The 13,571-nt window shown below is 38.3% G+C and overlaps 1 protein-coding gene across 1 annotated transcript; it reads right to left on the reverse strand.

Annotated features, from left to right (window-relative positions):
• Positions 1-10,261: 10,261 nt before the first annotated feature.
• LOC118212260 (growth arrest-specific protein 1-like) lies at positions 10,262-13,129 on the reverse strand. The gene is made up of 2 exons (XM_035389973.1): positions 12,807-13,129; positions 10,262-12,650 (listed from the first exon to the last, which is right to left on the reverse strand). The coding sequence occupies exon 2, from the start codon at positions 12,473-12,475 to the stop codon at positions 11,693-11,695; it is 783 nt and encodes a 260-aa protein (XP_035245864.1). The 5' UTR covers positions 12,476-12,650; positions 12,807-13,129; the 3' UTR covers positions 10,262-11,692.
• Between the last annotated feature and the right edge of the window lie 442 nt (positions 13,130-13,571).

A 13,571-nucleotide genomic window follows, 5' to 3' on the forward strand; every position in this document is an offset into this window, starting at 1 on the left:
CAAATGGATTCATTTCCTACAGAAAAGACAAAAGGTAGAAGCATGCAATTATAATGTAAAACTCCTCAAATCTAAAATCACCCACGTTGAATCCAAACCCACAGCCGGAAAGATTGTGGTCTGGGAGGGAGAAAAACATCCACAAACTCAGTTACTGGTTTCTCTTGGCTGGAGTAGGATGGCGTCTGTGTTATGTGTGTGTTAGGATCTTTTCTGGGCTACATGCTGGGAACCACCACGAGATGCAGCACGTCTTTACACAAACATGCTATTCTCACCACTACCCTCCAGGCAAAGGGCTGGAACATTATATGATCCAAATTGTAGGCTGTTGGCTGGTCCAAATCCTAAGTCAATGAGGTTTTGTAGTTTTCAGTGTTACGACTGGACAGAGGCACTCCTATTTATTTATGAATCTGCATTGACTCACTCTATAGACATAGGATTCCTCTGAGGAGATCATCGTTGATTATTATTGTTATAAGTTATTTGGTGTCACTCTCGATCTAAAAGAACCATATGCTTTGAGTTCTGTTTCAGTTCTGTTTCCTCTCTTTGCAGTCACCATCTCTTTGAAAAACATACTAAGAGTGACTGTAGTGACAGTTATGGAGGCGTGCCTCTTGATAGCATCTCAGACTGGTGGATGTGCTGATGTGAATACTTCAGGCATGCTCCTACAATCCACTGCACTTCAATCTCTCCATGTACTGCAAATGTGTTTGTTTGTTTGTCAGGGACAACCAGATGTTGTGCCCAATTTAACGACCAAGCTAATCCACGTGTATAGTCTAATGCATAGAGAAATACAGAGTGGGGTAACACACATAATATGTGAGTGAATAGAAATTTTTTGAAAAATGAAAGAAGCCACAGTGGCTCCAGCTTCAAAAATAAAATTGCACCAGTTGTCATTTGGATCCTGCCAGCTATGTCATATATACCTATGCAATATATATGTATGCTAAAATAAAACATATACAATATATGAAAAATTCAATAAATGAAATACTGAATTCAACTCAGCTCAGAGCTAACCGTACCTAAACAATGCTATTTTTTTGTATTTGCATAATAAAGCAGACTTCATAATAAGTATGCAGTAAGGAAAGGAACATTTGTTTGCATGTCATTCAAAGCTGAGGACAAACAATTAAATCACTTAAGAAACAAGATGGGTGGGGGGATTTTACTTGCTAAAACAATGTGGGCTGGCAACCAGAAAATACACTGAGCAATATGACTCAATACTTCCATAATTTATATTAAACCTATTTGTAGTTGCTAAATGCTTGCAGCAAATGGAAACTTTGGACAAAATGAGACAACAAGGCTGCTCTTGAACAAATGGCAACACTACAGAATAAAAAACACATGCTTCTCACCTCTAACCTTTGACCCATCAACCAATCAGTGCTATTTAGTTAAGTACACAAGACTTTTGAAGGGTCTGGAATGTCAAAAGGCCACTCAATCCCTTTAAAACTATGCATCAAGTGGCATATAGACATGAATTGCTGTGGTAATTGACAGTTCTTAGTATATACACATGATATATACAAATAATAGCTGTTTCTATATTTTTAAAAATTCCACTCCTCTGCCCCCATCCAAAAAAGTGTTTGTATTTTAAAATATTAACAGTGCAGAGATTACATTACAAGCTAAAGCTCCTAATTTCCTTGACTCAAATAGTTTTCCCCAAATAAAATAGATTAAATATTAACATCTGTCAGATAAAAACCATTATAGGACAAATTATATTACAGGACTTTGTGGGAGTTTTCAGGCATACCATGCTGACACTGTATGTGCATCTACAAAGGCAGTCTGCAATTTCAGATTAGATAATATTCATCATTGCATGAACTTATGTCAAAAGTAACAGATGAAAACTCAATTTACTTGATGTGAGCAGCTCAAAATATCTAATTAAAGACTGTCCCTGGGGTTTACTTTTAAGTACGTCTTGACTTATTTCAGAAAAATATATAAATATATGTTAAATGATCATTGTTGATCTGATTTTTGACTTGATTTGTTAGCCTACAGAGTCATTTAAGAAGGGTTCATCAGTTTGTACAGAATTTCCAACTCCCTCATCATGCATTTTGAAGGAAGCAAGTTGGAGCCAGAAAAATAGCTTTTAGTTTGTTGCCTGACCTTCGTCAAAGCCTGTAATGAAGAATGAGTGAGGCAGTTCATGATTCAGAGGCCAACTGGTTACAATCCGGCTGAGACTGAAAGCTAATACCAGTTCAGAGGGGTAGGGGGCTAGCGTGGGTGAGGGCTGTTGTCATGGCAACAGGTTCTTTTTAACCATGATACACGTTAAATAGTAGGGTTAAAAGCTCTGTGAATACAACAGCTGTTCTTTTCTCTCCCAGAAAAAAAAAACACAAATCAATTCACAATACTGATACCCTTTTCAAGACTGATCACGAAATCAAACTGAATACCTTCATAATAGACAGAAGAAAAAATAGAAATACTTCTTTAGGTAATTTCCAAAATGCTACATTTAAATTTTGGAATCTGCCAAACTTTTTAAAGGCACTGAAATATAAAAGTTATAAACATTTTTATAATCCCTTATCCTTCAATGACAAAGAATGACTTCTGTAATTACATTTTTAAATCAGCAATGCATGTTTAAAAATTACCAGGGAGACAAGCCAATAAAGACAGACTATCTGCTGTGTGAGGTTAATTTCATGCAGCCATTTTCTTCCTCCATAAAATGTGATGAATGAAACAATAAACTGCACTGCAGTGCAGGGAAAATGTTTCTTGTGACACAATTGAATTAAAGCAAGCAAAGACATAACATTTTCCTTAACAAGATGGCCTGTTTATATATACTGAGAGGGCAGAGTAGGAGAGAAAATGTAACTTTATTTTGGTTTTCCAAAAGACAAGGAAGAGAAACAAAACTATGAAGCTTAGAGTAGGTTTTGGGGGAGGTAAAGGAGACATCTGACCCTGGCCTGGGCACTCAGAGGAATTGGGTTGATTTGCTACAGCTGCCTAGTGCACTATGCATTCCTCTGCAAACCTGTCTTGTGTTTCACATCCTGTGTGTGTAAGTCACTCTGCTTAAGATGGCTGCTAGTTCCAGACCTGCTATAAAGCCAGCCTCTCTGTGTCCTGTCCTGCCAATAGTGTTTCTCTGTGGACAATCACAGTTCTTAGACAACCATACACCTTGTATGGTTTACTGGGTGGCTCCAATGCCTGCCAGTTCACTCTGAATATCACAACACTGTGATTGACCCTGTGTCACTGGTGAATGTTGGGCATCTCTTCCTCTCAGACCCATTTTATACACTTTCTCTTAAAATCTGACAGTTGGTGAGGAAAGAACACTTTATCTAACAACCAGGCATAAAAACCACTCGTGAAGGTAGGATGGGACACGTTCATGCCAAATTTGGATCTATAAAGAGCAATGAGAAGTGCGGGTGGTTTTAGTTACATATTCATTTCTCTGTGTTACAGATCATTGGGTCAAGGATCAGAGGTGTATTAACCAATATAATATTTCCGAGAAGAGGAAAAAGAACCATCTTTCATTCACAAGCAATAGATTATATGCATGTTCATAGTAATAATAGAGATGTATCATAGATGTGCAAAACACACAAATACACATAATGAATAATGCATTTAACTCTATATTTAGTAAATGTGAAATACAGCAACTTGTGTAGGATCCAGATGTTTGGAAAGCGTAAAATGGGCCTTGTTCCCTGCCTCTTAATTCCATTTCCACCCCTAACCCCAATCACAGCCTGTAACCAGGCCTCCCTGCTTGATTTATGGCTGTCTTGGGAGGGGGTCAATAAGGCTTTTATGGTTTCCTTAACAAAAAATAAAAAAAATTCCTGAATGCCATTAACAATGTGGCCTCTGCCAAATTTTTGATGCAATATGTTTGAAAAATAAGAGACTTTTTGTTGCCTGTGTTTACAAGTGTAGTGTAGCAAGCTTTAGAATTAGGGTATTCTTCTGAATAGCAACTCTGTAGCAAGCTTTTTACTTCAATAGCCTGTTGAGACTACTTATTTGCACTGAATCTTAAACTAATACCACTACATTCAGCTTCACAATATGCTAAATATGCACTCTTTTATAACAGTGTGAACTGTCGTATTTGAGTAGCTGCTGTGCTTTGATTCATGTTTGCTTTTGGATTTAAACGGAGTCTTTTACTATCAGCACTGGAGGGTGTCCTGAAGAATTACAACCCTAAGCCACATTTGCTAAGTAAATACTGTGGGAAGACTGGGTTCTTGCTACTGATAGCACAGCGAATGTTGGAAGTACATACGACTGAAAATTAAGTGATATTAGTTTTCATTGCTTGAGAGGCAATTTGTGTATAACACATTCTAGATGAATGTCTGGTTAAAGTTCGTGTTTAATTTCATATTTAAAGTGAAAACCTATAAATGGCACGTTCATTGCACTGTAGGTAATGCTAAGCAATAAATGAAACACAATTAAGCAGTTAACAGTGATATCATTGTCAAGAAAATGAAACTACTCCTAATCCACACTGTTGCTAGCCTTCAATAACAAAAGCCTTAATATCAGATGAGTTTTCCTGTAATAATAATAATAATAATAATAATAATAATAATTTCTGAGAAATGTTCCCAACATTTGTTCCACACCTCTTTGCAATGTCTGTGTTACTCTGCTTCATATTCATTATTTACTCTGAAGGCTCATTTGTGCTTGGTTTACAAAGCCACTTAAACTCACGCACCACTTTAACATATTTATGACCTCAGCCCGCTTTCTCTTCCCAGACACTGTACAGAGATTGTTCTCTAGACCCGGGTATGCCAGCATGCCCTCTGCAATGAAAGGAGACAACATAAAGGAGGAAATGAATGTGCGAACGATGAATAACCTCAAGACAACGACTGTGTGCAATTTGGCCCATGGCCCTTGGGGTCAGGTTAATGGAGTGAAGCCCCAGCCCCTATTGAGTTCATGGGAGACTATTAACTCTAAACAACTGCCAAGCTTAGGTTCATTATTTTGGCTAAAGGTTTTGTTGGAGCTCTGTTTGCTCCAATTTATTGCCAACTCTTTTACTTTCAGATCGTCATACCACTTATTTCAAAAAGGACAGGAAAACAACAGAAAGTATGAAGAGAGCGGTTTAGTGTTTCCTTGGGAGAAAAAAAAAATCTGGGGGTAGTTCCATGAAGCAGTGGACGTCCTGACTTTTATTTGAAATGACATAAATTAATGGTTGGCCCACACTACAATAACACATTAAGATATCCAAGTCTGGATACAATGAGATTAGTGTTCTGATGATAAGCATGCACAAGCTAGAAAAGCCAGCCAGCATAAAAATATAGGGGAGGGGAGATGCATAAACAAGTAGAAAATGCTTTTATGTTGTTTTAAAATCAAAAGCAGATAATACTGACTCATGTGAAACAAGACATAGTGGTTTTATGTGAACTGTAATATATTTTTATTTACCCAGTCTGACTCATATTGACTCATAGAGGTTTGAAAATTTGGAATGAAATCATTACATTCATATGCTTATACTGCATGAATTAACTCTATTTTGAATAATTAAAATACATGTTTTTATAGGAATAACATGCTTCAAATGGTATGAATCCCACCCAAAATCCCTCAATTTTATTCCCAAATACCCCAAAATAGTACCCTAACTTTGATACGATAAAATATGTGCAGCACTATAATGGCCATATAAGGAGAAGAAATGTTTTCTCACAGCAGTTCAGTGCCAACGAGATTTTGAATATTCTGATATCAAATGAGAAAGCTCCCAGTTGGGCACATCCACGAGAGTGGTATAGAAAGTGGTACATATGTATGTATGAACAACATAGTACTTCAACAACTGTCAAAAAGAGGCAAGTGGCACATGTTTCCTTAATACAAACTCATAAATCGCAACAATCACCTCCTCCTTTGAAATGGCTCGGCGCAGTCTGAGTTTCCCTTCTGGGTCAGTGCAGGCATTGAAGTTTTAATGGCCTGCCACGGCAGATTACACCACACAGCTGTCCCACCACCGTGGAAATTAAGTTATGCCCCGTGTCAGCAAGTTTTGTGTTTTTCTCCCTCTCTCCCACTCCCCTCTTTCTTTCCTGCTCCCATTTTCTTTTGCAGCCATTGGAGGGGCTAGAGAGAGGTGCACATCCTAGGGAGGCCTAGGGATAGCCCAGCTCTAGTATTCACACTTGGTAAATAGAGCCCATGGCCAGTGGAAGTCCCAATAGAAGCTTTGTTTCCCATGACTGGGAGAGGTCCTTCCCCTCCTCCACACTTGCCCCCCTCCCCCCCACTTTCTCTCTGTCTCTCTTACTCTCACTATCATAACCCCTTTCCATTGCAGTGTGTGACACCAGGCAACAATCAACCATCAGCTCCCACCCTCCACTCTACTTAACACCACTCACCACTATTAAAGTCAGTGCTGTGGCTTGTGGCAGTCTTATCCCTCCGCAGTCTCCAGTATCTACAAGCTTTGCATGTATGTGGGCAGGTTTGTGTATGCTGCGGTCAGTGGGTAAACATGAGCCCTGACCGAGAGTAATAAAGTACAACATCCAACATGGGACATACACATGGAACCTGTGGTGTGGGCTGAAGGGGTAGGATTTGGTCAGGCAAGGAGAGATAAAACAAGACCAGGTTAAAACCTAGTATATGGCTGGACCTAACACACGTTATCCGGCTGACTAATGGTGTAACTTCATAACTCGGCCGACCAATGGTGTAACTTCATCACTCAGTCAGTTAGTCAGTCAGTAATTCGTGTTTGTAGGGCTGGCCCCGCTGTTGCGGTCCAGCCAAAAATACTGAAAAAAGGAAAGTACATCATTGTATCTCAAACCTCTAAAAGACCATTGCTATCTAACTTATTTTGCCCTTAATATTATGTAGATATATACTTTGGTAAATAAATAAATACACTCAAAAAACACCGGGCATTTTGCAATAAATTTTTGCTCCTGACTGAATTTTTATAAAAAGCCATACACACAGTGAAAATGGTGATTTCAGTGACTATGTAAGAATTCTGTATTTCAGCTTTGTTCAGTTCATCAGCCAGTTCCACTGGCCCCACAGCCCATATATGCATTAGATTTTAAGTAATATGATATAGAAACCTGATACAATAACAGTGTGAGACTTTGACTGCACGCTTGTTCCTAATGGAAGCCCCTGCCTTCCTCCCCCTCAGTTCAGGCAGTGTGCCTGCTCAGAGCCTTCTCCTGGCCACTGCTGCTCTGGGGCCAGTCAACTATTTTCCATTAGGGCTGCCACATGAATTATATGACTGAAATATTCATTATCCTGTTTTCTGCTACCATACTTCATTATTTGATCATTATTCACATCAATGCAATGGCAATTGTAAAAGCAAACTACCTTCCTCCTCCTCCTCCTCCTCCCACTTTGGACCTAAAAATAAAACTAATAAAAAAATTAAACTAAGTGGAGCTTGCCGTTTTGTGTAACCATTTATGCGGAATGTAAAGAGTTTGGCTCCGATTATCCAGCAATTGTCCAATTATTTAGAAATAGTGTATGTAGCTAAATTACCCATAGAATGGGTTATATATACTTAAATACTGTTCCAAGAGGCCTGTGCTCAGCATAAACTGCCCCCATCTCACATATAAAGCTTCCAAATAGCTGGAATAGTGGTGGAGGGTTTCTTCAGGGAACTATTTAATCCTGTAGTTTTCTCCTAAAGCCCAGAGTACCAGAACCCAGCTGGCATAACTGGATTAAGAATCACCTTCCCGTTTCAAAGGGCTGCTATTTCCACAAGAGCTTGACATGATGAAATCAAGGTGGCAGCTTGGATCTGAAAAAACTTAAGTCTTAAAGCCTTTACCCAAAGAAACAAAACAAATTAATAGTTTGATTATTTCCATTATTGTAAATTCAGTGAACACCACAGATCCAGTACATTGACATGCACTTGTGAGAAAAGAGCCACTCCTATTTCTCTGTTAGCACTGTTCAGTGGTTTTTCCCTTTCATATACTTGGCCTGTGGATATTTGCATGGGGGTGTGTGTGAGTGTGTGTGTGTGAGATATATCATGTACATATTTATAATCAGGATAATGCCATGTGGGTTATGCAGCACAAATATGAATCCCAGGTAATACTATTTTAAGAACGACTCACAATCAACAATAGCAACTTTAATACTGGTGGACATAATACTAATGCATTTTTATTCAATTTTTACTATATTTTATAAGTTATTCATTTTGATAAAAATACAGCATGACAGCACACCCATAGGATCCTCCAAGCACAACATCCCATGTTACTCTCATACCCTATAAATTGAGCATATCTTCTAGTCTTCTAACACTATTGGGCCATTCCTTCCCTTATCACATAACTTAAACTGACCCTTTTAAAAATAATAGGGCCCAGGGATATCTATCCAAGATCATTACTGTCAACAAATCCATAAAACACACTTCAAACTCCTTATCAATGGAGGATCTTTTGGAGGAGGCATCAGTGAATTATCAAAGAATCAGTGAATTATGATGTGCTTGTTTTAATGACGTTCTCCTCCTGCTGAGACGTTGCCTACAGATTTTCCACATTTTAGCATGGGAAACCATTTAGAGCATGCACCTCAGTGCCAGGAGTTAATTGAAAACATTTCAGGAGAAAGTTTGGTGGGGGGGGGGGGGGATTGCTTCCATTCCTTCACTATCCCCAGCAATACTGAAGCAGCGCTACAATTATTAACAGGAAAATCTTTCTTAAAGTGGCATCAACTCATTTGAGCAGTACAGCAAAGCACCATAAACACATTAACTGCATTACATTGTCATGTATAGGAAATGTTTAGTTTATTGATAATAAAATAATAATAATAATAATATTACATATCAAAATAATAATAATAATATTACATATCATTATTATTATTATTACTATCCCTTCTTGTAATTAAAAACAGCAGTTAATTGTCATAATATTGATAGTAATAGTTATGAGGTTCTTAGTAGAGGTAATTCAATTATTACATTTTAGCCTTGATTTGACACCAAACTGTATGTGTGTGTGCGCGTGTGTGTGAAGTACTTGCCTATCAGATAGTTATAGACAGCAACTGTGTAGAAAGTAAAACGTTCAGATGTTCAATCCCCACCCCCCCCCACCCCTTTCCAAGCAACACTGCAGCAGACCACATACAATGTGTAGACTATGAACCAGCAGATCGTTCCCACATCCTTCCCCGCAGCTCCTCTCAGAAGAGGTGTCAGCGAGCCTGAAAGGATGAAGTGCCTCCACATTGTGTGGCTGAACTATTATGTGCTTAACATTTCCATGACAGAAGTGCCACTCGACTTCTCCCTGATTAATTCAGCTTGAGGGCCCTTGTCCATCCTCTAATAAAACATTGCTGCAATCATTGATTTTGAGTCCCCGATCACAAGAGCGGGAGAACATGCCCTATTTATGAGGGTATAGGGAAAGAAAAAAAATGCATGCAAGAAAATCCCCACTCTCACAAGATATTTGTTGCACAACGGTTATATTAAAACAAGATCCAAGTCATCTTTACATTATCTGGATTGTAAAATAGTCTCCAGCAAACTCAAAAACACCTTTTATGCTTCTTATCTTGCAGTGTAAGTAGTGGTTTCTTCAGGAGGCCCAATGCTTTACAGCTTTGCTTCTATGGCCTAGCAGTTTGTATGAATACATTCTGTAATTATATAATAATAACAACAACTTTTTCTTTAGTGTGTGAGCAGCACTTTGAGGTCAATGTGAAGTTATTTGGTGCACGATACACAAATGAAAACCTTTAGTCATTTAAGTCACAGAAGCATGAATCATATTCTACTCTGTTTACTGTAGTCAGTGTCAGTTCAATGAACTGTCTGACTGTTTAGCAGCTTTGTACCTCAACTGTTTTAACATAGCTTCCTAATGGTACTTCAGGGAAAAACTGTGGTTGAAAATTGGAGGAAACTAACACAAATTGACAAAATAGCACACTAAGAATTAGTCTCTAACTGTACTTTAAGAATAATACTAGAAAATGTATATTTTTAGCAATTTCTTAGCAAAATATTTATACATGGAAACAATGCAATGATTTTGAACAGTTTAGTATGGACCACAAGTTATTTCAGTCTACAGAAAAACTGATTACTGCAAACATATTACACCAAACTTTGCACATGAAGAGAGGAATATTAAAATCAAGAAAAATTGCCATAATTTACTCATAACTGTTTAGTACTCATTACATGTACATCAGTGCATTTACACACAACTCTTTTGCAGACAGCATGGTTCACATGTACATCACTGCAACAAGGCTTCTTTTGGGTGCCTTAATTACCTAGTTCATTTGACAGCAATTTTTGGCTTAATCATATTCATGATTTAAGTCTGAAATACTAAAGAAAATGATTGTTCCCCATTTTCATTTACACCCAAGGTTCATAAAGGTTTATTCGTTCAGCAAATATTGGTATGTAAACATGTCAAGTGCATTAGACGTCTCTAGTTTTTATGCATCCAGCAGGCCTTGTACAGTGGAGTTTGGCACAAAAACGTTTTTTGTTTTTTTTTTGCAGTTGAATAGACAAAATATTTAAGCAATTTAATAAGAAACATTTATATTGAGAGATTATTGACATGGAATTAAACATAAAAATAAGTCAAGTATGCACTGCTAAAACTCTGTTTTATGCCTTCATTACACATACACCATGCAGTCATACAGTGGATTTAGACATTTCTAGACAGTGAATGTTCTCTTTTTTTTTTTTTTTTTTTTTTTTAACTGCGCAATCACAAGCTTATCTCTGGAAGACTATTTTTAATATTCTGCAGTTCAATCGTTGACATTTATCACAAAAAATAACTCCCTTTAAAATATGAATGTTTGCTTTTCATTCCGGAATGATCATCAATTATAATTACTAAGAAATAATTATAATTACTAAGATATGAACACAATATTTTCTTATGAAAAAAGATAGCATGTTGGATATGTACAACCCAACCATTATGCAAAAATTCAAACCTAACATGGTCTTTATAAAAATGCAATGCTTATCTCAGAATTCCCTGAAGGCAAACTTTAAAAAGCAGTTTCAAACAATGATGTACTGGCATTATACAGCTTGCTTTTCCAACCTTGCATTGTTAGGTCACAAATAAAATAAACACGTATGCAGTTATTTCCCATCATATCCTATGTTTTTTTTTTCAGCTTTGAACCAAAGGTTAAGGCAATCATCATTTGAGGGCTTCTTAAAGCATGAGACAAATGCATGTACTTCCATGCAGCATCGTTCTTTTAAGGCCATAGTCACTTAATTAACTTCTTTGCATTTGGGTCTTGCGGGACATACTGATTACTAGACTTGAAATATTGCCCATAATTATCAACACAGCCATTATCATTACCGCAACGGGTATACAGCTGTATGGATGCATAGAAATGCAAACAGTCTACAACATATGCTAATCCATATAAAAAGTCATCTGGCTCCCTGGGAAACTACAATAAAGGCGAGTTCATAGTCTTTGGAGTCAAAACACTGATCTGCTATTGCACAGCTGGATGACAGTTTACAAGAGTCAATAATATTCTTCTGGTCGATGATTAACCTCAATGATTACAGCTGGGAGACCAGAACCAAAATGGATGCCCCCATAGACAAAACATTAAGGGGTCTGCTAAAACTACCTGTGTTTTCCTCGTACGGGGGATATTCCGTAGTGTAATCATCTTCGTCATCTTGCTCCGAATCAGAAAATCCGCTGCCAACATATTTATCAGGTGAGTCAAAGCAAAGAGTTCTCATGCTTATTTTAACATACTCGCATATGGTCCTTTCTGTTCCATCACAGACGCAAGTATCCAAGAGTTCAGCTTTAGGTATGCTGCGCATGTTGTAAATGACATTGCGACATGCGTCCGTACACCTTACCCCACTGAAAAGTTTACCACAGTAAAATAAATAATCGCGCATAGCACCGCTACAGTGCGAGTCTCTCTCGCACTGGCGCCGGGCTTCAGTGCAGCCCATATTGCTAGTCTTAGGCAAGCAAGGCTCGATTGCCCGTTTCGTGTTTCTGCAGATCGCATCCGAAGCGCAGTCACAGTCCTCCAGAGATGGCCCATTTTTAGTTTGATTGAGCTGAACAAGTGATGAAATACAGTGGCTGGGACACTTCCTTTTCTCTCCTATTATTACCGGTGCACATGCGTGCAAATACTGCTCGTATGCATAGTGGCATTCCGGCTCTCCTTGACACTTCATGATCGCCTGCCAACAAATCAATCGGCGACCATGTGATGGAGAGGCAACTGAGAAGTAGCCGAAAAGTACAAACAGACACCAAATTGGCCAAATCAATCTCCAATTGTACTGTGTAATGTTACCAAGTTTTGCCATCGTGATAGGAGAGAAGATAAGGCAAATGGTATTTTAGACTTCAACATAAGGCTGTCGCACTTCGCTTTAATCGCTACAAAAGTATCCAAGTCACAAATGTTGTAGAAGGATACATCTTAGGGAAATCCAGGGAATCCAATGGGTATTCTTTTTTCAAAGCCGTTTGTTCTGCAGGCTACAAGTCGGCCAACAGAAAGTTTAAGTAGCTAGTTAGCTACAGCAGTTACAAAGTCGCGTATCAAACTCCCATCGATTGCTACTTTTAATAGTGCAATTTGATCTACTTTCATAATCACAGAAGCGCAAAATTTGGCCGTAGCCTAGTCCTTACATTGGTTCGACATCTCAAGCTCTCTTTGCTCTGGTGCTCAAGAGCCACTGTTTCTTCTGCAGCTCTGTAGTGGTGTTTTCAAGGGATGCACAAATCCGACAGTCCCGACGTGTTCCTCAACTTTAAGCGAAGCACTCCAAACGCATCGGCCCAATTAACTCCTTACCGAGAGCATCTCATTCGCAACATCCCATATCTAACTTTTATCATTTGTATGTGGACAATAAACGTATAAAGCAAAACACCGTGCTTCGCATTAAATGACTTGAGTACTATCTGGCGCATAGTTTTTTTCTTCACGGACTGAACCCCCAAAACGAAAGGTTAGCATACCCTCATTGGCTCAGCCAGTTGTTGTAAATTTCTACGTTGACTAAGGGCGGGTGTATGGAGGTGGAGCCAAACGTTGGAATTCGGTGAAAAGAGTACCAGCACACGAGGGACTGGAAGAAAGTGGACTAGACGGATATACAGTATGTCCGCATTGGTAAAATATATTTTCGTTTTGCGTTAATCATTATGAAATAATATTTCAATACGTTATGACCTGTGGAATTTATTCAGTGTTTTTTTTTTTTTTTTTTTTTGCTGGCTACTTTATCTTTGTCGGATTTTTTTTTCAAAGATGTCACAAGGCTGAAACTCTTTGGAGCACCCCAAGCCCTGGATGTTAGCCCAGAATACTGAAAGTGTGTGTGTGTGTGTGTGTGTGTCCCAGTGATAGTTTAGGCTTTGAACTCCTCCACATTATATTAGAAATTAAAG

The sequence above is a fragment of the Anguilla anguilla genome, chromosome 14, assembly GCF_013347855.1.
Source record: "Anguilla anguilla isolate fAngAng1 chromosome 14, fAngAng1.pri, whole genome shotgun sequence".
NCBI lineage: Eukaryota > Metazoa > Chordata > Actinopteri > Anguilliformes > Anguillidae > Anguilla > Anguilla anguilla.

What these genes read in the sequence shown, in the direction of transcription:
- LOC118212260 (XM_035389973.1), bottom strand. Translation starts at nt 12,475, where the DNA reads ATGGCAAAACTTGGTAACATTACACAGTACAATTGGAGATTGATTTGG.